The sequence below is a fragment of the Leishmania donovani genome, chromosome 32 (genome assembly GCF_000227135.1).
Source record: "Leishmania donovani BPK282A1 complete genome, chromosome 32".
Taxonomy (NCBI): Eukaryota; Euglenozoa; class Kinetoplastea; order Trypanosomatida; family Trypanosomatidae; genus Leishmania; species Leishmania donovani.
This window is the reverse complement of record NC_018259.1, coordinates 708,413-733,181: the sequence shown is the minus strand read 5'-3', so window position 1 is coordinate 733,181 and position 24,769 is coordinate 708,413. Positions and strand designations below refer to the sequence as shown.

The following is a 24,769-nucleotide window of genomic DNA, read 5'->3' as shown; positions in this document are numbered from 1 at the left end:
CTGACCTGCCCGACTCGGAAAGAAAGCGGGCATATCTTGAACAGGCGCAAGTGGCGTTTGCGCGCTGGATTTCGATGCGTATTATGACGCTGTCCTCTTACCTGGGAATAGGAGAGCGAAGTGCATTGTCCGGAGGAGTGGTGAATACGGCCGACTGCGCACAACTCCAACAAGGGGAAGATGGGGCGTGACGGTGAGCCAGTCGATTACACGGGTGTGGGGTGATATCGATATTTTGCGCAGCATCATACCATGTCTTGACAGCATCGTGATTGCATCGCCGCCAGCTAGGCAGGCCGAGCTTCTCGACATGGTAGGCAAGGGGCTACTACGTATTGGCGTAGTTAATCTGCTCACCGCCCCAAACCGAGAACCGCCTCTAGAGGCAGATGATACCGAGCTGCTGCGTATTGGAAATAAAGGTGGAACTCTCCTTGGGGAGGACTATGACTGGACGTGGATCGGATAGGATGGCTCGCGGCTCCGTATGACCCATAGCGAAGCTGCAGCTTTCAATGGAAAAGAGGTCGCTCTCACCTCTGCGCGTCACGAAGGCAGATGGGAAGTACTGGGGAGCGAGATGGGTGCGGATCCCATAGTCGCTGCACGAAATCGTACTTGAAGTTAGTCAATACGTGATGCAGCGGGACGACCGCGTTGTGCCCGCAAGCGAACCCGCAGCGAATCCCATATCGTCTTTTTCTCTCGTTCTCTTTTTCTTCTGACGATATACCTAGTTCACAAAATCGTCGTGAAGCGCGTCTCAGCTTCCACCTTGCGTACGCACGCACGAATACACGCCGACACACGGGAGAGCGTTGTTCTCTTTCACTCTTTTTTGCACCGACCTCTGTGCACTTCCTACTTTCTTTAAACGTCGAACCCCCACCCCCTCCTCCAGCCATCGACGCCCCACCCTCCGACCCCCGTGACGACTGTTTTTCTGAACACATTGCTCAGCTGCTCACTTCCCGCATTTCTTTCGCTCGTCCCTTCCTCTCAATACTTTCGTGTTCGCCTCTAGCGTCTTTGCGTCTCTCCGCCGTCGCTAGTTCGCGCTCTCACTGTTTCGGCTCATCGCTCCTTTCTCTCCCTCTCTTTCTCTCCCTCTCTTTCTCTTCCTCCAGCAATGCTGCAGGAGGTGTGCACGTTGTTGTTCACTCCCTCGCGAGACAAGGGGGTACGCCGATGGCAACAGGCCGCCATCACGTTTTCCGGATTATGGGGCATAAGCATCTTTTTCATGATCTCCACCTCCTTTCTTATCGCCTCCATGCAGGCCCTCGTGCTGCTGAACACAGCCGCTTCGCTCAAGGCGGCAGCCGTGACCCAGTCTCTGTGCAGCCGTGCCGGCACTCAGCAGAGCTACCCCTTCGGCTTTGGGCTGTATCGTCTAAGCGTCGTCGTGCGTCTCGGCAGCACTATCTTTCTGGTATTCGGTTGTGTGACAACCATGGTGGAGTCTCTGCACCGCGGCACTCACGGGCACCACTCGAACCCCTCTTTCCTTCTCGCCCTCGGTGGCCTGCAGCTCCTATCACAGCTGGTCTTCCTCCGTGATGTTTGCCTCACCGATCGCGTGACGGGGCACCGCGGTATGGCCGGCGCGCATAGCGAGGATCTTCTTCATTTGCTCTGTGTTTCTGCGTGCAGGGACAGGCGTGGGATGGGAGGTGGAGGTTTCTTTGAGGAGTTCCACAGTCCCTCGAGCGCATTGGCTCAGTCCCAGCCGCCTGGTGGATCGCCGGCGGTACACGGCCCCTCTTGTGGCGCACAACGCACTATGCGCCGCAATTTTACACAAACGGCCGTTTACCTGCTGTGCCCCATCACGTGCGTCGTCGCCAGCCTGTTGATGGTCGTGACAGACAGCAGCCTCCCCGACGTGGTCGGGGCGCTGTGGCTGGCCGTCTACTACGCCTACGTCGGATATCGGAATGGACGCGACATGCTCGACTTGCTGATGAACAAGTGTGTGACCGACCCGAGGCGGTTGCGCAACTTGGAGCAATGCCTGCGCAACATCAAGATGCTGGACGGTGTGCTGCAGGTACAGTCGACCGTGTGGTGGAACCTGAACGTCTCGGAGAGTATGCTGCTGATCCGTTTACGACTCATGTCTGGCTCTGATGCGTGCAGCGTGTCTCACGCAGTACGCAGGCAGCTGGCTGAGCTTGCGACGTATGTTTATGTGGAGTGCTTTCCAGCCAACGGTGCGAACGATCTCGGGCACAGCACCCAGCTGTCGTGGGGTGCGTCGCTGATGGGTGCACACGGACACAGCCACGGCGTGCACGGTCACAACCATGGAGGTGTCCAAGGTCACGAACACGGACACAGTCATAGCAATGGGCGCGACGACGACAACGGCCACCACGACCACGGCTGCGACCATTCGCATAGCCACTTGTTTGCCAGCAAAGGCGAGGTCAACTTGCCAGCCAGGATATACTCCAACGAGTTTGGTAACATCAACGGTGACCCGCCAACTGACTCTGTCGGCGCTGATTTGCCCTACGGAGAGCAGGGGTTTCCTGGAGCAGTGTCTTCCACCGCCTACGCGGGTGGCGCACCGGCTGCATTGGCGTTTCCGACACCGCCGGCAGCCACGAGCGGTGGATGTGACTCGTCGACTAAGCGACACGGCCTCGCGAGCGGCGTTCCACCCATCGGCAGACCCTCTTCGGTGCAGGCGTTGCCCATGGCATATGATGCGGCGAACAGAAGCGCCACTTTGTCGACGCCGTCACCGTTTACAGGCGTTCCACATGGAGCATCTAGCTCGTGCGGTGGGGGCTGTACGAACGAAGGCAGTCGCTTCGCGCAGCACGCACCTGGCGACACAGCCGCTCAGGCTGCTGATTCCCTCAGGCTCCCTGCAGCGCCGTCGTCTCGTCTGCCGGCTATTCCGCCCCCGGCCTTCACGCCGTTCCGAGATGGAGACGTGCATATCGGCAGTAACGTGAGGGGAGGCGCACCTCACAGCGCAACCTATGACCACGTGTGATGTGCCGCGTTGTGAGAGCATGGTGACGCCGATCTCGACTTTTCGTCATCGTTGATGTGCAAAATGCGTCCAAAAACTTGCGCAGATCGCTGCTGATAGCGTGTGGAACGGCTTTCTCATGAGTATCGTTGAGGAACCGTGACATGACGATCTCTGTTACTCTGCTCCTCTGATTGATCGCGTGAAAGGGGAACTCTCGCGCTGCTTACGGACGCACTGTAATCTGAAAGGGTACCTCACCGATTGGGCACCCCGGCGGACGCCTGATACGTGTGCCGCTCACAGGGTATGGACTGCCGCCGGGACAGTGGCGGTAGCCTTGTGTCGAGGAATGAGAGGAGAAGTATGACGTTCTCTTTTCCTCTCGTCCATCGAAAGCTTGTGTACTTGCACATATGCGAGTCCCTGGTGACGCGGGCACACACCCGTCAGTGTTTGACATCTTCAGGCTTCCCTATTTATACTCTGTAAGGAAGCCAAAGCAGCCCCTCGCCCCCTAGCCCTGCCAAATGCCGGGCCACCTCTGGTGGTGACAGGGTCGGGTGCCTACGACGTAGGGGAAGGCCCGAGCGATGCATCACTGCTGATGTCGGCGGTGAGGGGCTGGATGGAGCTGCGTCGGACCGACCTGCGACCGTGCACACGCTTGCGCCATCCACGTGATGGGCAGAGCGTCCGCGTGACTCGAGCGTGTACCGCACCCCCGGCCCTCGCACTGCCCAGTGGTGTGGGGCGGCGGAGCGCCACCGCGAGTGTGTGTGTGTGTGTGCAGCACGTAGGGACCGACATGATGTGGGAGCGGCTGTGAGGCGGCCTGCGAGGCAGGATGGGTGGGCGGGCAGAGCTTGAGGGCAGTGGGGCCGTTCTCCGATGACTGAGTGGGCACACTGCCGCAACGCCTGGCGAAAGCGATGGTTGACAGCACGCGCTGAGGGACTGTGGCGGGACTGGGACTATGGAGTTCAGCTCGTGTTGTACAGCAGAGAATGAACATATCGCGAGAGGAAAGTAGCCGTTACCCTGTGAAGTGACTTGCACATCGAGAGAGGCACGTAGACACCGTGTACTATGAAAAGCGGATTGTTGGCGTGCACAAACGCATGCATGGCGCTTGTCCAAAACCTATTTAGGCCGGCTCACATCCACGTGAGGGCGTCGCTCTTTCTCCTCGCGTCACCGCTGATAAGGTTATGTGTGTTTGGTTGTTTTATTCTTTTTCTCTTCTTTTGGGCTGTGGTGCCGATGTTCCCTTCGTTTTACAATACTTGCCCCCCCCCCCACCGTATCGCCCGGGCTCGTGCGACTCACTGAATGCATACTGAAAGGTGAAGAACGAGAATGAAGCACGAGGCAATGGGTGCGTTTTGTGCAGGGTGCAGGTATCATGTCGTTCGTCCTCGCTCCTTGTCCACGCTCTCACCACTGCGCGCGGCTCAGCCGTGCATCACTTCGGTTTGCACGTTGTCGGAGTTACTCGGCACGGTATAAGATGGGTATCCCCCTGCTGCATCTGCTGTATAGGTTATGTGAAGACAATATCTCGATAGCGCGCCTTATGCACATAGGTGTCGCGCATCATCTTCTAATCCTCACCTGCTTTACTCACATTCTTTTTTATACCCCCTTCGTCATCACCGCATCGATCTTTCCTGCATCTATTTTCTACTCCTGAGTGAGTGAGGGTGTATATATTCCCAGCGTTGCACAGACTCGTGTTGCACGGTGGACCTCCTGGGCTCTCCACTACACGACTGCTTCGGGAAAGGCAGCGACGTACACCAGCATGCACACATATACGTGTGGGTGTCTGTGCTCAATCCCTCGTTGCCCTCATCGAGCACAAACAAAAAACGTGACTCTCCTTGCGTGAAAAACCGAATATCGTGACCCAACAGCTTCATCACGTGTTCGTCTCTCCCAAGCACGCACGCTGGCTCTCGTCCCCTCCTGCTCCTCTCAAGAAGCAAAATCAACGGTGGCGATGTCGGAGAGTTATAGTGGCGATTACTACCACTTCGTAACGCAGCGGAGCCAGGCAGCTGAGATTGTCCTGCCGATTCCGTCTTTCTGCAAGCCGCTCGCCGCTTCGGTGCGACTCTTTGGTGAGGGAAAGACGGGCCTCCTCGCCTCCTTCTTCGATCCCGAGCAGCACGCCTGGGTGGTGCGGCAGCTGCCAGTGCACGAGTCATGGCCGCATCAGCCACCACCGTGCCTCACTGTGCGGGTCGTTACGCTGGTGGACCCGGCCAACCTCTACGAACTTCGTGTGTCTCTCTCCAGCGTGCTCGACGGCATCGACAACGATGAGCTCTGTGCTCTGCAGCGACGCTCCCAGATCTATGGGCTGCTTCTCGAGGAGCACCTCGACGACAAGTCCGGTGCCGCTTTGCGGTGTGCTGGCGCAGAGGGGCGGCTGCCGCAGCTGAGGGAGGCCGTGACGCTTGCTGCGCCAGTGGATGTGATGGATGGCTTTGTGCTGACCGGCGGCGGCTTTCTTTCGGACTTCCCGGTGCTGCGAGACGGCCCGGCACTGCCGCGCTCGATAAGCACCGTGTACGATGACATTCTCGCCGGCGACGACTTCTGTGGCCCGCCGATGCCCGCAGGTGGCGCACGCTTTGCAGGGACGGACTTGGCCGCCGAAACTAGCGGGGGCAGGGGCAGCGGCTCGCCAATGAACTCGAACGAGCTGCGAGAGTACACGGCGTGGTCTGTGACGGCGGCGGCGAACGCTGGGTTGGCGTGCATCTCGATAAGCTTGCGCCGCCGGAGCCCGATAGAATGGTCTCAGCTGCAGTCAGAATCGCATCACATCCACTCCGCATCCCTGCACGAGAGCATGGGTCCGGGGGCATCGCTGTCCATTAGCCCAGGACCCGTGTGGGCCAAGCCGCCCCCTAGCGTTGTCAGCGATAGCGGGGCTCTCACCGTCGTTCAAGGCTCTGGCGCCCCCGTCTCAGGTTTGCGGCCCAATGAGCATGGAGACGGCGGGAACGGCGCTCATGGCGTTGTGAGTGCTTATTCGTCCGCGGCGGTGGCAACCACGGCGGCGCGTCCGCTGCTGGAGACACTGACGCTGCGCGGGGAGGTGGAAGTGAAGCTGTCCCGCCGTGATGGCGAAGAATGGGGCATCTCTCTCCCGCCCCCGCACGGGAGCCTGAAATTTCCCATGGGCCCCAATCGCGAGCTCGTGGCGGCCGCTCGGCGGTACTTTTACTGCGAATAAAGCAGGGAGCGACACGATCATGGCGGAGACGTACTCCTAGGCAGGGGTGAGGGGATGCGGCACAGCACACGCAGACTTTTCTCAAAACTGCGCGGGGTGCGCGGTTGTACTTAGAGTAGATGGCCACGGCCCAATCAAGCTCGATGCAAGAAAAATGCAAAGGCAAGGCAAGCGCTGATTTGTGATGAGTTCGCTCGCGTACACGTCTGCGAACTAATCGGCCTACGCTCGCGGAGACCTTGTAGACCTTGGCAGTAGCCTCTCCTGCCATCGATACACATGCCTGTTTCCGTCGTCCGTTTTCGGCTCGGCTTCTTTTTCTTTTTTCTTTCGCTGCTCTCGCAGAGTCCCTCGATGGCGCCCAGACGCGGGGGTCAAGGACCTCAGCGTCACCGCGAAGAGCTCTGTTTGTTGCCGCTATCATCTCGTCACCTACCACTTCCTTGTACGATTTCGTATTCTGCTCCGCCTACTTGTCCCACAGTACGACCACGAAGGGACCATTCTCACCGAGGGACTCGTGTATTCTGCGGAGTTACCAGGCACGCCGTCCATCCTCCCAGCTACTTTGTCGACTGACGGCTTGGAATCGTGTCTGCGTGAGGAAGTCTCTTCGAGTCGCTTGTCACGCGTGACGCAGCGCAACTGCGCCGTCGAACTCGTGTGGGACCGCCTGGCGAAGAGCAGCCCTTCGCTGTGGCGCCGATTGCGGCAATCAAGCAAAAAAAGTTCAAACTGGAACACCCCCATCAGCACCTTCTATACTCTTGCAAGATGCTCTCCCGTACGGTGCTTCGCTGTGTCAAGTACGGCTCAACGCCGAAGGACATCCGCTATGGCATGGAGGCCCGCAACGCCCTGCTTGCCGGCGTCGAGAACCTTGTCAAGGCCGTCGGCGTCACGCTGGGCCCCAAGGGCCGAAACGTGATTCTCGAGATGCCGTACGCAAGCCCGAAGATCACCAAGGATGGAGTCACGGTTGCCAAGAGCATCGAGTTCGAGGACAGCTTCGAGAACCTTGGGGCGAACTTGGTTCGTCAGGTGGCAGGGCTGACCAACGACAACGCCGGTGACGGCACCACCACCGCTACCGTCCTCTCCGGGGCGATCTTCAAGGAGGGCTTCCGCAGCGTTGCAAGTGGCACGAACCCGATGGACCTGAAGCGGGGCATCGACCTCGCATGCCGGGAGGTGCTGATATCCCTGGCCGAGCAGTCTCGCCCAGTCACCTCCAAATCTGAGATCACCCAGGTAGCGATGATCTCGGCGAACATGGACCAAGAGATCGGCAGCCTGATCGGTGACGCGATGCAGCAGGTCGGCAAGGATGGCGTAATCACAACGCAGGAGGGTCGCTCGCTTAATACGGAGCTCGAGCTGGTGGAGGGGATGTCCTTCGAGCGTGGGTACACGTCGCCGTACTTTGTGACGAACACGAAGGCGCAAAGGTGCGAGCTCGAGAACGCCCTCGTCTACGTGGCGAACCGCAAACTCACGAGCGTGGCGCACATCTTGCCCGCGCTGAACTACGCCATTCAGCAGAAGCGTCCGCTTCTGGTGATTGCGGAGGACGTGGAGGGGGAGGCCATGCACACGTTTCTGTACAACAAGATTCAGGGGCGCATCAGCGGCTGCGCCGTCAAGGCCCCGGGCTTTGGCGACATGCGCATCAACCAGCTGCAGGATATCGCCGTCTTCACGGGGTCGCAGATGATTTCAGAAGACCTAGGTCTTTCACTGGATCAGAACGATTTCTCCGAGCGGTTCCTCGGCACTTGTCGAAAGGTGACCGTCTCCCGTGACGAGTGCATCTTGATGGAGGGCGGCGGCAGCGCCATCGCGGTGGAGGAGCGAGTGCAGATGATCAAAGACATGATCTCCGCCGAGGACCACGAGTACAATCGCGAGCGTCTGGTCGAGCGTCTCGCGAAGCTCTCGGGTGGGGTTGCGGTGATCAAGGTCGGTGGCGCATCGGAGGTCGAGATCAATGAGAAGAAGGACCGCATCATCGACGCGCTCAACGCCACGCGCGCGGCTGTGTCAGAGGGCATCCTCGCAGGTGGTGGCACCGGGTTGCTCATGGCCTCTCTGCGTCTCGAGAGCATCTCTAAGGACCGACGACTTCCACCTGACATCCGCACTGGCGTCAACATTGTGAAGAAGGCAATCGGTCTGCCCGCGCGCTACATCGCGAACAACGCAGGCGTCGAGGGCAGCGTGGTGGCGGGGAAGGTACTCGCGCGCAAGGACCCGAGCTTCGGCTACAACGCGCAGACCGGCGAGTATGTGAATATGTTCGAGGCTGGCATTATCGATCCCATGAAAGTAGTGAAGTCCGCCGTCGTCAACGCATGCTCCGTGGCGGGCATGATGATTACGACGGAGGCGGCAGTGGTGGAGAAGGACCTGCTAGGGCGAGAGAAGCGCATCGAGGATGAGGGGATGGAGGACAGGGAGAAGAAGCGCAGCGTCGACACACTGCGCAAGCAGGTAAATGAACGGAATGCGCCGATGCCCAAGATGGCGCCGCCGATGAAGTTTGAGATGAAAGGGCTGTAATCGAGGAGGACGGCAAGGAGTGCGAGTGACGGCGCCGGGATGTGTTTTGCCGACTGTAGTGACTGAGCTTCCACTCCCCTTGTCGAGCAGCACATCGTCAGCCGATGTTGTGCTGGAAGGTTTGCGTGCGCCGTCTCCATTTCTGCACCCCCTTTTCTTTTCGACCACTCTTGCCTCAACGTTTTGCCAGTGATGCTGCCATGGTGGTTGATTGGTCCGGCGTGTGACCCATGGGCATACACCACATGAACGGTGCTTATCGAGTTCCTTGCTCTCTCTGTGCGTGCGGCTCGTATTATGTGGCGGCTGCCCTGCGCCACATCGTTTTCTTTTTTTTTGTCGTTGTTCGCGGCGTGTGTGTGTCTCTCTTTCACACCCCATTCCTTTCCTCCTTCTCCTCCATCACCGACTGGAGCGAAACACTGGACAAGGCGAGCATGAGGATTCGATGGCGTGTGATGTCAGGGACCGATAGTGACCTCCTACGAAGGGTTAAAGACGGTAAGGCAACCGATGCTTTCGCCGCCTCGTCTTACTTTACGTTTGGTATGCCGACAGGAGGAGGGACAGCGCAGCGCTTGACCGTTGTACGAGTTGTAGAGGTCAGGGGGGCAGCCGATGTCCCGAGACGTTTTCATGTCGTCGTACGCTCTGCCCATACCACGGCGCCATATATATATATATATATATCTTGTATTTTTATATACGCCTCATGCGTCTGCCGTCTGAAGAGAGTTGTCGCACAACGCACCATTCTGCTTCCCTTCTCTCCGCTAACGCTTCTCTGGATCGCGCCGTGCTCACCTCCCGTGATGCCGTCTTTTTGCCTGTCTGCACTGTGGCGTCTCACGTCATGAAGGTTTTGGTCTGCTTCTACTGGAGGAGCTCAACGCCCACGCATACACCCACTCAACACAGAAGTGGCCCTACCCTGCGCGCACACGTCCCGTAGACTCACAGAAAGAAAGAGGCGGTGGTGGCGAGGAGCGGTGACGCACCGCATTTTCATCCTCGCGCGTGCTTTTGTGTGCTGTTGCTTGTAAAGCGAAACACAGGCACATGCACACACACACGCACACACACACACACGCACACACACACACACAGAGGGGGAGATATGCAAACTGCACACGCACACACCATGACGGCACAAATGAAGGTATTGAAGCCGAAGACCGTCTTCGACAACCGCCCTGATGAGGCTCGCAAGCCCATCAAGCTCATCTTGCTCGGCGATAGCGCGGTGGGCAAGTCAAAGCTGGTAGAGCGCTTCCTGATGCAGCGGTACATCCCAGTGCAGATGTCCACCTACGCCCTCACCCTGTACCGCTACGACTTCGTGACAGAAGACGGCGAGGAGGTCGACGTGGACATTTGGGACACCGCCGGGCAGGAGCGCTTTGCCACGGTTCACCCGAGCTACTATCACGACGCACACGCGTGTATCCTCGTGTTTGACAGCACACGCAAGGCGACCTACAAAAACTTAGAAAAGTGGCTCTCCGAGATGCGCGTCTACCGGGAGCACATTCCGTGCCTTGTAGCGTGCAACAAGATCGACACCGATCCGTCTGTTACAACGAAGAGTTTTGCTTTTGCGGAGAAACACAACTTTCCGCTGTACTACGTCTCCGCTGCTGACGGCTCCAACGTGGTGCAGCTCTTCGAAAGCGCCATTTCCACGGCGGCCGCGTACAAGAAGAATCCCGCAAAGGACGACTTCATGACGCAGGTGATCGGCATTCTGAAGGAGGACAAGACAGCCGCGGGTGCCTCCGCAGTGTCATCGTAGAGCGCGAAAACAGAAGAGCAGGAGCACTGGAAGCGTTCTTTTTCACAGTGTTTCTTTTTTGGTGCGCTGACACAGACAAGCCACAGCTCTCTGCGGTATGCTCTATGAGGTACTTGTTCGGGGCGCACATCCATCGCCGTGCCTGATGTACCTCAGCCTCCGTGCGGACATGAACATTGCCTACCAAATAGTGCTCTTCGTTTGCGCGGCCGACGATTGTGACGGTGCAGGCGGCTGTTATATGTGTGTGTGTGAATTACACGGCAATGGCGTCTTCGAAGTGCGACTGCGGCTCGTAAGCGTCTGCTACATGAACGCACGGGGATCGTCTACCCTTAGGCGGTTCGTGCCTTGTATGATAGGGGGTTCACGTTGCAGTAGGTGGACTCCCCTCTCCTAGTTCACAGAATACGTTGCAGATCATCCCGTCTCTACGGTTCTGTGGATGCTCGTCTCCGGGATTCTGTGCTATTCACATCATCATTATTCAAGTTTCCCTTGTCTTGATGTTGTCTTACTTATGGAGGCGACAAGGGAACGCTGAAATTTCTTGTGTGAATAACGCTTATACATATATATATGTTTGCTTGGCGAGGCGAAGCAGCTGCGTCCGATGCTGTGCAATCTCCCCAGTTGGACTGCGAGCCGTTTTCCTGCCTCTTGCCATCTCTCTCTCTCTCTGATGCGGCTGATGGACTATATATATGGGCTGATTTCTTCGCGTCTTTCGGCCGCAGTGTTCTTCCCTTTAGAAGTTGTTGTAGTGCGCATGCTTGTTTATGTAAATGCGTATGAGATGTGGTGATCTAGACTGCTGTTACATCCCTTGTTGCGATCAGTGTATGCTAGATGTGCTGAGCCGAGCCTACATTTTTTTTCCGTTTGTTTGTTTGTGTGCCTCTGGGCTTTTTCATGTACTGTTTTCTTTTTCTTTTGGTGTTCCTGTCTGCGGAGCGCCCTGTGACTCCTCCTCTGACTTGTGTGCTTCTCCCATCGATGCCGGCATAGGGGCTCCGCTTAAAGACAGACACCCATGTACGGAACACGAGGCCCATGTTCGCGCCCAATGGGTACAGGGTGGCCGAAAAGGCCAATTACGGCTTATTATTATTATTATTTAAATTGGGCAAATACTGCGCACTGAAGGCCTTCAACGGATGAGCGCATTGTGGGAAGGATGAGGAAGATTGTGGCCGGTTGGTTGGTGGGTCGGTGCGGGGACACCCGAGTGGGCATTGCACCCCTCGAGCCTCCGTTTCCATCCCTCTTTCTACCGCCCTCTCTCTCTCTCTCGCAGTCTCTCGACTTGTGTGTGATGCCCTTGCTTTCGAGCTTCTTGGTTCGCTACGAAGTACGGACTTCTGTGGCCTGTTGGCTCCCTCTCTTCTCCCCAGCTGCCTATCCGTTTTCAGGGCTTTTCTGTTTTGTTCTCGTTGTTCCTCCTTGTCTTGTCGATTTCCTTCGGTGCGCTTTTTTTTTTCGGTGCTTTGCCTTTTTTTTTTCGTGCTCGTTTCGCCCTCCCTTCCCTCCCTCCGTGCGCGTGTGTGGAAAGTCGCCGTGCGCAGGGCGGTCTTTCTCTGCTGCAGTCGTCTGGAGTCCGTGCACGGACACGGTGCAGCTACACGGACGCAAAAGAAGGGCACACGCACGCATGTCAGGAGCCCGCCGCCCTCCCCCTCTCCTCTCCTCCCTAACGAAAAAAAAAAAAGGAAAAAGGAAAGAGGGAGGGGGTGGGGAAAGTGCTGAGTGAAACGCCGAGGGACCTCAGCAAAATGCCTGAGCGTGGTGCGATGTCCAACAAACGACCTCTTTCTACTGATACTCGTGAGCCAGCCGCAGGCCCCTCTGTGCACGCCATCAGCGCCACGAAATGAATGCGCCGCTGTGAACAGGAGGAAGCGTTGCCTCGGAGAGTTGCACCAGCCAGGGTTTGCATCTTCGGGACATGCGAATGAGTGCCCCCCACCTTCCATCGCCGCCTGCTTTACGTGTGACTCGTCTCCTTTTGTGGATACGCAAGGGGGCAGCTGCGCTCCATGGTGGTGCTGCTATCAATCCGCTTTGGACTTCATACGGCCTGCCATCTTCTGTTCTCTCCCTCCGAATCCGCGCTGACCCTGCACCATCCACATCCCTGGGCCACACCGGAAACGGTTTGCCCCGTTGCAGTTCTCTGTTTCTCTCTCACACCTACCGATACACACATTTGCTTCGTCACGACGCTCCATCGCCCACACCTCGAGCTGTTTCGTTGCCCTTCTCAGTGGCGTCCCCGCCGTTCTTTCCCTGTCGCTCCATTAGCCCGTCATGCCGTTCGCTGTTCAGCCGCTGCCGTACCCCCACGATGCGCTCGCGTCGAAGGGCATGTCGAAGGAGCAGGTCACCTTCCACCACGAGAAGCACCACAAGGGGTACGCCGTGAAGCTGAACGCTGCCGCGCAGTCAAACTCGGGTCTTGCGTCGAAGTCGCTGGTGGACATCATCAAGTCTGAGAAGGGCCCCGCCTTCAACTGTGCGGCGCAGATTTTCAACCACGACTTCTTCTGGCGCTGCCTGTCGCCGAGAGGCGGGTCGAAGCCGCACGGAGAGATCGCGAGTGCGATCGTCGACAGTTTTGGCAGCTTCGCGAGCTTCAAGAAGGAATTCACGGATGCGGCCAACGGCCACTTTGGCTCCGGCTGGGCGTGGCTCGTGAAGGACAAGTCGAGTGGCAAGCTGAAGGTGCTCCAAACGCACGACGCGGGCTGCCCGCTCACGGAGCCCAACCTCGTGCCGATCTTGACGTGCGATATATGGGAGCACGCGTACTATATCGACTACAGGAACGACCGCGCGTCCTACGTGAACGCATTTTGGAACATGGTAAATTGGTCGCACGCCAACCGCTGCTACAGGGCTGCTGGTGGCTCCCACTACGTCAACAGTGATCTGTAAAAGGAATGGAAACGGGGGATCCATACTCGCGCGTAAATTCGGTATCTCATAGTGAAGCTCGAGTCGCCATCGCCTCCGTATATCTTTTCGTGGTTACTATTGTGAGACGAGGGCAGTCCAAACATCCGTTTGCTAGATGTGCGGACGTGTATGTGTTCCGTTCGGTGCCAGAGTGCTCGTGTACACACCACCTCGCCAATCGTTGGGTGCGAGGGAAGATGTGCCTCAGAAAAGAGAAGTGGCACTCTTGACCAGCAAATTGGTGTGCACGGCTCACGTGTGTGCTACACATCTCGACCATCTTGCCGGTATTGTCTCCCCCTGATTGATTCCCTACATTTTTCTCCTTTGAGCAGAAGACTGCTGCGCCGCGACACAACGCGAATGTGGAGATGACGCGCTCCTCTGTGTAGGCCAAGCGAAAGGGACACAGGAAGGCAGGGCCTTGTGGAGGACAGGCTTCATTCAATTTCACTCTCTGTACTGCGGCACTTCTTGGACTGGCATGATCGGCCCCGTCTGCTCTGTTGCCGGGCTGATATATATCCCGCATCTATGTCGGGTGATGCTTGACTGTCGGTATACAGGGAGCAACAAACAGCGAAGAAAACTTACACCGTTACTATGGCTTCTCTTCGGGCTTATTTCTCTGTCCATTTACTGTCTTCTCCTCTCTGCTCCCCGTCTTTTTTTTTCTTCCTTTTCTGGGTTGTGCCTTCCCTGTGCCTTCCTCTGTCTCTCTCTCTGCGTCTCTGTATCTGTCTGTGTGTGTCTGTCTCTCTGTGCGTGTGTTTGTCCCTCAGCTCACTTTGGTAACCGCACTCAATATGCTGGTGCGCTGTGGGATGTGGAGGAGGCAGAGGTGTGGTGTGGATGGTCGTGGTGTAAGGTAACGAAAGATGATGGATGCATGTTGTAGATTCGTCTTATTTTCCATGTACATCTATATATATATCTTTATGATTTTTTTATACTTCAGTAGGTGACCGTGATCTGATTGTGTTTTCACTGCTGTACATGTGTGTGTGTGTGTGCTTATTTGTGTGTTAGCGTTTTTGCTTTTTTTTCTGTGCAGCGAGGAGGGAGTCGGGAGACAGGGTGGCTGGTCATGACGCGATAGTTAGGCGCATTCCTTCTGTAAAAGCGAACAAGCGACACAAAATGCGACAGGAAAAAAACAAGAGGGCTTGAGGAAGTGGTGCTACTACACAACGAGGCAGCGAGCATGGGAGTTCAAGTACCCTAGATGCACATCAGTGAGAATGTCGGAGATACTGACTGTCGCGTGGTCACGTGTCTCAGCCAGGCCCTTTCTCTCACCGAGAGTAAGCGCACGAAGAATGCTCATCGCCCACTCCTCCCGTTTCGAATTGTTTTGTTCTCTGCAGCGACAGCTCCGTCGCCCAATTCCGTAAGTCTCGCCACCCCGCGTCGCACACTACTTCCTCTCACAAACTCCACTCCTGCCTCTGCTTCCGTGTTTCAACTTGACATCACTGTGCGCGCGCTTACCATTTCTTGCCATCCTCTTTCTCCCCCATCTCCCTTATATGCACTTGCCCTGTGCTCCCCTGTCGCATCCTTCTCTCTCCGTCTCCCGCGTTCCACATATCTTGCCCAACTGCACAAACATGCACATATGGGACTTCCCCTCTCCTTCTCTCCCAACACACGTGCTGGAACGTAACAGAATGAAGCGCTTTCTCCCCCTCACTCATCCCTTATTATTATTATTTCCGTTTTCTTTCGCTGCCGCGTGTAGCCTCACCATCTTTGCTTTCGGTTCTGCAGGAGGAAAACAGCATCTCTCCACCTCAGCCAGCTAAGGAATCGGACGACGTACACAACTCACGTGCCTTTCTCACGGTTCTTCTACATCCCTGTTTGCTTTCTGCTCGTGCGTCATGCCGTTCGCTGTTCAGCCGCTGCCGTACCCCCACGATGCGCTCGCGTCGAAGGGCATGTCGAAGGAGCAGGTCACCTTCCACCACGAGAAGCACCACAAGGGGTACGCCGTGAAGCTGAACGCTGCCGCGGAGTCAAACTCGGGTCTTGCGTCGAAGTCGCTGGTGGACATCATCAAGTCTGAGAAGGGCCCCGCCTTCAACTGTGCGGCGCAGATTTTCAACCACGACTTCTTCTGGCGCTGCCTGTCGCCGAGAGGCGGTGGCGAGCCGTCGGGCCCTTTGGCGAGTGCGATCGTCGACAGTTTTGGCAGCTTCGCGAGCTTCAAGAAGGAATTCACGGATGCGGCCAACGGCCACTTTGGCTCCGGCTGGGCGTGGCTCGTGAAGGACAAGTCGAGTGGCAAGCTGAAGGTGCTCCAAACGCACGACGCGGGCTGCCCGCTCACGGAGCCCAACCTCGTGCCGATCTTGACGTGCGATATATGGGAGCACGCGTACTATATCGACTACAGGAACGACCGCGCGTCCTACGTGAACGCATTTTGGAACATGGTGGACTGGGATTTCGCCTCTAGCCAGCTTTAAGCTCTTCTGCGATGCGCAGTTTGGAGTTCACGTTGAGAAAGAGGCCGAGCGAGTAACGGGTGGCGCCGGGGGAGGGGGAAGCGGAACTGTGCTGGCGCGCTCGTGGGAACAACAAAGATGGAAAGACAAGAGAAAGAAGCAAACAGTGTAGTATAAGTAGCGCGGTGCTTTTGTGTGTGTGCGTGTGAAGAGCTCTGCCACTATTTCGTTTTCTGGTTTCCATTGTTTTCTTTCTCTCTTGCTCTCTATCCCAGCATTGTCGTCTTGACCGAACGTCTGTCTCTTCGACGGTGCTGCTTCAACGAGAAGTGAAATCTCCCTCAGGGGGTTATGCGGCGGTGCTTGCCTGCTTGTCTCTCTTTTTTTCTGAAATTGCCGTTTCATACACACACTTACGCCCCGCACAATGCCGTGTGCTCATGCTTGCGGTTCAAGTGCTGAGTAGGGTGGGAATATGATGGAAGGAAGCACTGCACTGCTCTGTAAACCCTATAACACACCTTCTCTCACTTGTCACTGTTTGTCTCTAACATCTTCTAGCACTGCTGCTGCCGTGGCTTTCTATAAAGCCGTAAGCGAAACGAAGATGCAAGCACTCGCAGCCACGGCAGCACCTATCCTCTCCCTTTTCACTCGCTGCTTCTCGATCTCTTTCTCTCTTTCGCTCTCCTGCAATCTCACGAACGGCTTTATTGACCGCATCGACGTTTATTAGCACGGGATACGTCGACACCTCCCTCCCCGCTGTCTCCCTTCTGTTTCTGGCGGTAGGTTTGGCTCGTTTTTTTTTCCCGTCGCCTTTTCTGATGCGTTAGTTTGTATTCTCTTTCCATTTTTTCTTTTTTTTTGGACTATTGGGCCCTGAGATTCACACGCGTTTTCTCTTTTTCTTTTTTTTTTGTCGTCGTTACTCTCGTGCTTTTCATGTTGCTTCCCTCTCTCGCCATTCCCCCTTCTGCCCTTCTCTTCTCGCCCTCTCCCGTATCGATGTCTGTGTCATTGTTGTTGCATAGGTGCGTCGTTTCTTTGGCGCGAAAGCAGAAAAGAGGCAAATGGGAGTCTCCTCTTCTTCCGTCCACCACCACACTTCTCGGGTGTGTCGTATGGGCATGCCTGCCTTTCATCTCCCTGGCGCTTCCTCATTCCTTCCTGTCTTGCCCCCCCCCCACCTCGTCTCGCGGCTCTCTCTCTCTCGGTTGTGTCTTTGCTGTTGTTGTTGTGTCTGTGTGCGTGTGATAGCACGAGCAAGTGACCGAAAGGATAGTTGGAACAGTAACAACAGAGCGTGATGGACATGATGGACGGGTGGGGCGGGATGGGGGGAAGGAGTGGGCCGGCAGTCCAGGAAATCATACAGAAAGAGCTCTCTTCCGCACGTGGTCTCATTTGGGGTGTAACCCCCGCCCTCTTCCCCCCCCCACTTTGTTTTTACTTCCCCTTCTTTCCTGTGCTTTTCATCCCCGCCAACGGTGGTCCATGACGAGATGGTATTGACACGACTATCGAAAAAAAAGCGGGAAAGAAGGAGCACGCACAACAACTGCAAAGAGAACGTGGAAAATAGGCGCGAAAAATGCGAACTGACGTACAGAGGATTGTTGAAGAATTCAAGAATCGTTCCTTTTGCGCACATGTAACGATCCTTCAGGATCGAGGAAGATGAGCTGGAGAAAAAGCGTCTGCGCGTGCACTCAAATTGCTGAAGGAATCGGAAAGTTACTGATGCGCTTCTCAGCGTCTGTGACTTTTCGTTTTCCCTCTTCTTGTGTCTCCAGCCTGCGTGCGTCTGGCTGCTGTGACCTTTCCTCACCCCTCCTTTGCCGCCCCCGCTGTGCCGTCCGTCTCCCTCTCCTATTCAGCCTCACGTAATGGCACGTTGAGCGCAGGTATACCTCTGCCTCACTGTTAGCCAGTGTGAAAGGCGGTGAGCTGTAAAGACAACGGTAGGGTCGCCAGAGAGGGTGAAGGGTACACCGTTTTGCAACTCTCTATGCTTTAGGTCTACAGAGTAGTAGCAGGTGCGCCTTTTATTTCTTTTGCCGCACTGTTTCTCCGTTTTTTTTTCGTCTGTGAATCGCTATCTTCTGCGACCCCTCCGTCCCCCTCACTTTTACATCTGCCAGTCGTTGATGTGTGGTACGGTTCTTGTACTCTTCTTCTCTCCCCAGCGTTTCTTTGGTGCTCAAGAACCGCAAAGATCGCCACAAGAGAGGGAGCAAACGAAAACAAAAAAAAAAAAAACAACATAAAGACGACGAGAAGGCGGTAAGAGGAGTGTGGTTTCAGCGCACGTACATACATAGACACACACATGTGTATGTATTCTGCAGCAAGACGATGCCAAACGAGTGGAGGTACGGATGAGGGGAGAAATACAGGGAAAAAAGACGTGCCCGCGTACGACACACACGGACGGTCGTTTGAAAACAAGGTGGGAGCAGGGAAAGTAAAGTGACTGCAAGAGTTTTCGCTTTCCCGCAAGTGCACTTCAGTGACCCTGCTGCGCATCTGCTCTCCTCCTCGTGCCCAGCCAGTCTCGCTTGTGTGCCGGGCTAGTGTAAAGTGCCACGTAAGCGCCTGTATCCGCCGGTGTACTGTGCTAGTTACCACTCTTTCTCTATGCGTATCTGCCGCTCTGTCACTCGTTGTGGCTGCTCAGCGGTCTCTCTCCTTCACCGTGTCCTCTTTGCGCGTGTACGTGTGCCCTATGTGCGTGGAATGCAATACTCCTCCCTCCGTCACGTTCCGCGTCTCTTCGGCTTGTTTTTTTTTCCTCTGCATGTATTGTTGCCGTTTCTCCTCCAGAGTGTGAACGCCACCTCTCTCCTCTCTCCTGTTCTTCTTTGCTTGCTTGCTTGGCTCTGCGTGCGTGTTTTATGCCTTACACAGTTATGACTAAGCACTCAAAACATATATGCGGTCTATCAAGCGCAGTGAAGGGAGGCCGAAAAGTGTGCTGCGAAAGACGCTTGAAAGAAAAACACGGGCTGCCGCGGCGTCAGGACGCACGCGTGGGGACCCCTATTTCCACTCCGTGGATGTCGTCGTAGCCATCTAAAGGCAAACATGCGGTCACGTCAAAATCTTGGCAGGCATTTTTGCGTGCGATGACGGCAAAAGACCACTGGAACGGGTGAAGGCGGCGTTTGTGGCGTGGACATGACCGCGCCACGCACTTCTTGCCATTACCACACGCTCTCTGCTTGCTCGGCTCGCCGCAAACCAGAATCGCCGAGGAAAGCTCTACTTCTTCCTTCAGCGAGTTGTGACCTCTGCTCTGGGTGTGTGACGAGAGCGCTCTTTCACTTGTGTGCGTCTCGCGCGCCTCATCTTCCAGAAGTCGAGCGCGGTAGGAAAGAAATAGGTTCTACTAGTGTTGTGGATGGCGGCGACGCTTCACTGGGGCCCGGCGATGTACGTGTTCTTGGTCAAGTACCTTGCACATGCTTCACCTTCTCTTTATGAGCTAAATCTCTCTCTGTCTTTCCGCTTTCTCGGCCACACTCTGCGCGTTTTCTACACGGACGCCTACTCCTCGCGATCTCCAGCACATCAATATCATCACTACACACCCCGACTCTTGTGCTGGGGAACGCTCGAGCCTTCCACCCGCTCAACCAGCTTCTGCCTTTCGCTTTGCGCAGCGCCCTGCACGGAGGACTGTGATAGAACCGAAAAAAAAAGTCAACAGCAACAAAAACGGAGTGAAAGGTAGGGAAGTCGCTTCAAGCAGATTGCAGCGAGGACAAAGAGACCGATCGAGAGCGACATCGCCCTGTTGAGCCTTCCCTTACTGTACAGCACACCCCTCATCACGTGTGTTGTGGCTGTTTCCCTCTGAACCCGTCTCTGTAAGCCGCCTCTCTGTACATTCTCTCTCATATTGCTTTCTCTCTCTCCTTTTCGCTTCCTTTCTCCACCCTCTTTCCCGTGTTGTTTCTTTTCGCGTGTGCGTGTATTTTTCCTCCCCCTTTTTCTTTGCGTGTGTGTGGTGTTGTCGAGCTCGCGCGTAGGTTTATGCTTCTATCGTGGACAACAGGACAAGAGAACAAGGAAAGAACAAAGAAAAACGCATAAACCAAATCTCAGAATTCTCAAAAAACTTTTCGTTTCGTTTGTGGATTTCTTTCACGCTTCAAAAAAGACATTGTATTGCGTCATCCCTTGGTTCGGTGGTTTTGTTCCTCTTTGTTTCTCCTCCACTCTCTCTGTTGTGTGTGTGTGTATCTTTTTTTTCCCTTGCGTGGGCGGCCTCTGCTTCTCTCGTGCTGCTTTCTGCTTGTTTTTCGGGGGTTTTTATTTCCTTTTGTGTGTGCGCGCTCGAGAGATACTCCCTTCCCCCTCCGCCGCCTCAATCTGATCGCACCCTACCACGCCAGCTGTATCATACAGCCATATACACATACCCAGTAGTGGAAGGGTTGCACAGCGACACTTTTTCTCTCCGTCGTTTTTTTTTTTGCTTGCTGGTGAGTGTGCGGGATTCGACGCTCTGTTTGCGTCGACTACTGCCACTGCTACTACTACTGCTGATCTCTTTCTCTCCTTCCGCCTTTCCTCCGAGGGTTTTCTTTGATTGTTATCTCTGTTCTTGTGTTGGCGTTTCTAGTTGGTGTTTGGCTTTTGTTGTAGTAGTCCGCGTTCCCTCTTCTCTTCACGCTTCATATTATACATTTTGGCTTATTCCGTTCTTGGTTCTGTTTTTTTTGTTTGTTTCCTGAGTGGTAAGTTGGTATCACTGCGTACACCCTCTCCTCTCCCTCTCTCTCATTAAGCGTGTGTGCGCTCGTGGTTGCTTGTGGCTCTTTGTGTTTGATTTTGTTATTGTATTCTCGGCAGCTTCTCTCTTCTTTCTCTCTCTCCAGTCACACTTCCTCTCGGCGCCACAAAGAACCAGGAACACAATCTTCTCCCTTCTCTTTCCCGTCAGCTCAACGGTGCACCCCACCCCCTCCACCTCCCCCTCCCTACTTGCCCCATCTCTCAGCCTCTCTCGGCTTGTATACGGAAGCTGGCTGGCCGGCTACTAGCTCGTGTGCGCGTGCACTGCCGTTGGAGTCCGCGAGAAGGTTCTGGGGTGCATGTGTAAGTTTCTCTGGACGTCTGTCACGCTACTGCGTTGCTTCGTCTCGCCTACACCTGAACGCTCTCACACGTTTCGATTCCCGAGGCTCACGTAAACTGTATACAAACGTGCAGACACCCCACACGAAGGGTGTTGGTTTCCTTTGTTTTCTTGTTCACAAGAGAATCTGTCTACTCTCTCTCGGCGCTCTTGCGTCCATCTTTTTGGTCTGCTGGTCCTCTCGTTTCCGTTATCTCCGTGCGATTCTCTCCTCTCCTGGGACTGCCACGCTCTCCGGTGTGTCTGCAACTCTTGGATACACACCGTACCAAGAGCGCGAGGTTTCGGCTGACGCTGTTGTGTGTCGGGTGGTGTTTCTGTGCTCATCACCTTATTATCATCACGTTGTGCTCTTTCTTTTTTTTTTTTTGATTGGCGTGCAACTGTAGCAGCAGGAGACTCACGCGGACTGCCACTAACTGAATCCGTGGCGATATTTTGGCCTTTGCGTCTGTTTGTTCGCCTTTATCACCTCTACGGGTAACCCTTTTTTTTCGACGCCTCTCTCTTTTTAGAGGTCGGCACCTGTAAAAAGGTGCAGCGGCAACACTGCAGAGACTACGCGCGCGCCCAGCAAGGGCTTCTCGCCTCAGGTTTTTGTGTGCCCTGAACCGTGTTGCAACCCCCGCTGCCTCCTTTTCTTTTCCTGCAATCTGTTGTCTTGTTTCTTACACGAGGGACAGGGCACTTTGTCTGTTCTCTTCTTGTACATCTCTTGTGTGCTGCCCCCCCCTTCCCGCCCCTTCGCATCTGAGAAATCGCCTGTGCGTTCTTGGGGTGCGCACACACGCTTCCTTCGTTTTATGTTTTTTTTTTGTTTGTTTGTTTTTGTCATCGACCGATTGTTTCTTGTTTGTGTGTTGCTCTCTCAAGGCTCAGCACGTGTAGCAAAACCAGTATTCTGCATCTTTCCGTTTGTTTTCGAGGTTTGGAGTTTCTGTGTCTGGGCGCTGCTAGGGTTCCGTCAGTCTTGCAGGTGTCGCGCTTCCGGTTTCACCAGTAGACTCCTTTGGGCGCCCGTGAGGCACATCCCTTGCGCACCACCATCGGCGTAATCATGGGCGGCGGCTTGTCAAAGAGCCAACTCAATGTCCACTACCAAGGTGCGACAGAAGTGGAGAGTACCTACATTGTCACTAAAACGGACCCCAACAACAACGTCGTAGGTGCCGCCTCAGCGACGAAGCCGTTGTCTGTGGTGGACGCGCAGTGGGCAAGAAACGCCACTGAGCCTGGTAGAGATGGCGTCGCCGTTTCGGCAGCAGCGGCGGCGGCAGCACCACGCAAAGAGGAGGCGAGGGGGCTTGGCACCGCCCCCGCGAGAGCCGGAAGTGCCCTCGACGGCGTCGGCGGCAACCGCGGCACGAACTCCGCCACCTCGGCGGTGGACGACAATGGCTCGCCCATTCCCATCCGAAACGGGGGGAGCCATGTCGGGTACATTTGTCTGAGCGACATCATCGGGGACAAGGACAGCCACAGCAAGTATATCAAGATCAGTTCCATCGGCAGAGGCGCCTACGGAGAGGCGTACGTAGTGAAGCGCAACCCGGCCTACGACGCGGCTGCACGGCCCATGGTGGAGGCGCAGATTCAAAGCAATGCGCTGGCGAACCCGACACAGCCAAATGGGTTGTATGTGGCGAAGATTATGGACTTGCGCGCGATGGTGTCGCAAGACCGGCAGTACGCACAGACCGAAATTATGTGCCTGGCGCACACGCATCACTTCGCCATCATCCGCTATTACGAGCACTACGTGCTCGACAGCGATGACGAGACGGTGGTGATCGTGACAGAGCTTGCGGATCACGGTGACCTGCGCCGCAACTTGTATAACGCCTCCGCGGTGCGTCCATTTCTTGAGGCGGGCAGCCAAGCCACAACAGGCGGCAATGCTGGCACTAATGATTCTCGGATGCTGTTGACGGAGCGAGAGGCAGGCACATACTTTGTGCAGCTGCTGTTAGCCCTGCATCACATCTCTGCGCGTCGCATGATCCACCGTGACATCAAGAGTGCAAACGTGCTGCTTACCTCTCGCGGCTTCCTCAAGCTTGGCGACTTCGGTTTCTCCCAGAAGTACGAGAGCACTGTCAGTAGTGAGACAATCGCCGGCACATTTCTCGGCACCCCATACTACCTCTCGCCAGAGATGTGGAAAGGAAAGCGCTACGGCAAGAAGGCGGACGTCTGGGCGGCCGGCGTTGTGCTTTACGAAATGCTAATGGGTGGGCGCCGCCCTTTTGAGGCTGCCAGCTTGCCGGAGCTGCGCATGTGCGTGCTCGAGGAGGAGTTTGTTCCACCTACGGGCCCACCGACATCAGGGGCAGCCGATGTGAACAGTCAGGAGGGCGGACAGCCAAAATTTTCCAACGACATGCGCGAACTGCTCGTCGCCATTTTTCAGAAGGCGCCCGAGAAGCGTCCGAGTGCGGAGGAGCTGCTGCACAAGCCTGTCATGCAGCACTACCTCTATGTCTTTGAAAAGTATGTCCATTCTCTTATCAGCTACGATGCAGCGGCACTGGCGGCAAACCCGACGATGGACCGGCAGGGACTCTACTTTGCCGACCCGGGGGATCAGGCAATGGTGCTGCAGGGCATTGCAGAGGGGAAGGCGGCCATTCAACAAGTGACGAAGCGCACGATCTCCGAGAATGCCTCGGCGCGGTTCGAGGGCGTCGTGTACAAGGATAACCACAACGGTGTCTGGAAGGAGCGCTATCTGCTGCTCGATGGAGCCACGCTCACAATTTCCCTGTCGAAGGGCAAGGAGGCCGTGGGCGGCGGTGAGCGCAGCAAACGAGTGCTGCTTTCCTCCATCAAGTCAGTGAGCCCGTGTGAGGTGGAGGACGCGCACGTGCGCGTCGTGAACGCTGCGTCTCCTAGCGATGGGTACAAGCCACCTTACGCCTTTGCCATTGCGATGCACAGCTCCAACTCTATCGTCTTTGGTGTTGCTAGTGCTGAGGAGCTGGACCACTGGATGCAGGCGCTCATGCGTGCCCTGCAGATCGATTAAAGGGCGGGGGAGGGGAGGGCAAAGGCGGCTAACCAGCGCGAAGGAGAGGGCGAGACAGAGGAAAGGCAGAGGGAGGGGTTATTCGGGACGAGAAGAGGATGGTGCCCGCCGTCCATCCAGAGAGTAGCGGCACTGAAGGAGATCTGCGCCTAAAGACGCATCGCCAGGTGTGCATGCGACAGCCACCCGCCTTCGTCAGCTCGTGTGCTCGTATCCCTCTTTCTCCTGCTCTTTCTTTCCCCGCTCCATTGGTCGGGCAGCGGTATCACGGCGCGGTGCTCTATCCTATTATTTGCGCTTCTCGTGCGCACCTGCCGTCTGCAAGCTTCACGGAATGGCACTCGGTGTCGCACATAGCGCATCCGTCCGCTTCCACTTTGACCTGCTCCTCTCTTGATTTCTGCTGTATCCTGTTCACGTCTCCTACTACCGTGCAACTCTCTATATGTGTGCTCCCCTCTTTTCTTCCCATCACTTCCGTCGTTTTTTACTTTCTTTTTGTTTCGTGATATGCATCTCTTTTATGTTAGCGAAATCGTTTCGTGGACAGCGAGTGCGGACGACGAGCCCTCGCGCTCTCTCGCTTCTCACCTGCCCCATCACCCCTCC

The 24,769-nt window shown here is 55.8% G+C and overlaps 7 protein-coding genes across 7 annotated transcripts; all 7 read left to right on the top strand.

Annotated features, from left to right (window-relative positions):
• Positions 1 to 1,129: 1,129 nt before the first annotated feature.
• On the top strand, positions 1,130 to 3,007 carry LDBPK_321960 (hypothetical protein, conserved; the record flags this gene model as incomplete). Its single annotated transcript, XM_003863564.1, has 1 exon — positions 1,130 to 3,007. The coding sequence occupies one exon, from the start codon at positions 1,130 to 1,132 to the stop codon at positions 3,005 to 3,007; it is 1,878 nt and encodes a 625-aa protein (XP_003863612.1).
• A 1,981-nt stretch (positions 3,008 to 4,988) lies between these two features.
• Positions 4,989 to 6,233, top strand: LDBPK_321950 (hypothetical protein, conserved; the record flags this gene model as incomplete). Its single annotated transcript, XM_003863563.1, has 1 exon — positions 4,989 to 6,233. One exon carries the CDS (start codon positions 4,989 to 4,991, stop codon positions 6,231 to 6,233), a length of 1,245 nt encoding a protein of 414 aa, XP_003863611.1.
• A 774-nt stretch (positions 6,234 to 7,007) lies between these two features.
• LDBPK_321940 (chaperonin HSP60, mitochondrial precursor, putative) lies at positions 7,008 to 8,792 on the top strand (the record flags this gene model as incomplete). The annotated part of the gene is made up of 1 exon (XM_003863562.1): positions 7,008 to 8,792. The coding sequence occupies one exon, from the start codon at positions 7,008 to 7,010 to the stop codon at positions 8,790 to 8,792; it is 1,785 nt and encodes a 594-aa protein (XP_003863610.1).
• Positions 8,793 to 9,909: 1,117 nt separating this feature from the next.
• LDBPK_321930 (rab11B GTPase, putative) lies at positions 9,910 to 10,584 on the top strand (the record flags this gene model as incomplete). Its single annotated transcript, XM_003863561.1, has 1 exon — positions 9,910 to 10,584. The coding sequence occupies one exon, from the start codon at positions 9,910 to 9,912 to the stop codon at positions 10,582 to 10,584; it is 675 nt and encodes a 224-aa protein (XP_003863609.1).
• A 2,307-nt stretch (positions 10,585 to 12,891) lies between these two features.
• Positions 12,892 to 13,518, top strand: LDBPK_321920 (iron superoxide dismutase, putative; the record flags this gene model as incomplete). Its single annotated transcript, XM_003863560.1, has 1 exon — positions 12,892 to 13,518. One exon carries the CDS (start codon positions 12,892 to 12,894, stop codon positions 13,516 to 13,518), a length of 627 nt encoding a protein of 208 aa, XP_003863608.1.
• A 1,904-nt stretch (positions 13,519 to 15,422) lies between these two features.
• On the top strand, positions 15,423 to 16,010 carry LDBPK_321910 (iron superoxide dismutase, putative; the record flags this gene model as incomplete). Its single annotated transcript, XM_003863559.1, has 1 exon — positions 15,423 to 16,010. One exon carries the CDS (start codon positions 15,423 to 15,425, stop codon positions 16,008 to 16,010), a length of 588 nt encoding a protein of 195 aa, XP_003863607.1.
• A 6,182-nt stretch (positions 16,011 to 22,192) lies between these two features.
• Positions 22,193 to 24,160, top strand: LDBPK_321900 (protein kinase, putative; the record flags this gene model as incomplete). The annotated part of the gene is made up of 1 exon (XM_003863558.1): positions 22,193 to 24,160. The coding sequence occupies one exon, from the start codon at positions 22,193 to 22,195 to the stop codon at positions 24,158 to 24,160; it is 1,968 nt and encodes a 655-aa protein (XP_003863606.1).
• Positions 24,161 to 24,769: the final 609 nt, after the last annotated feature.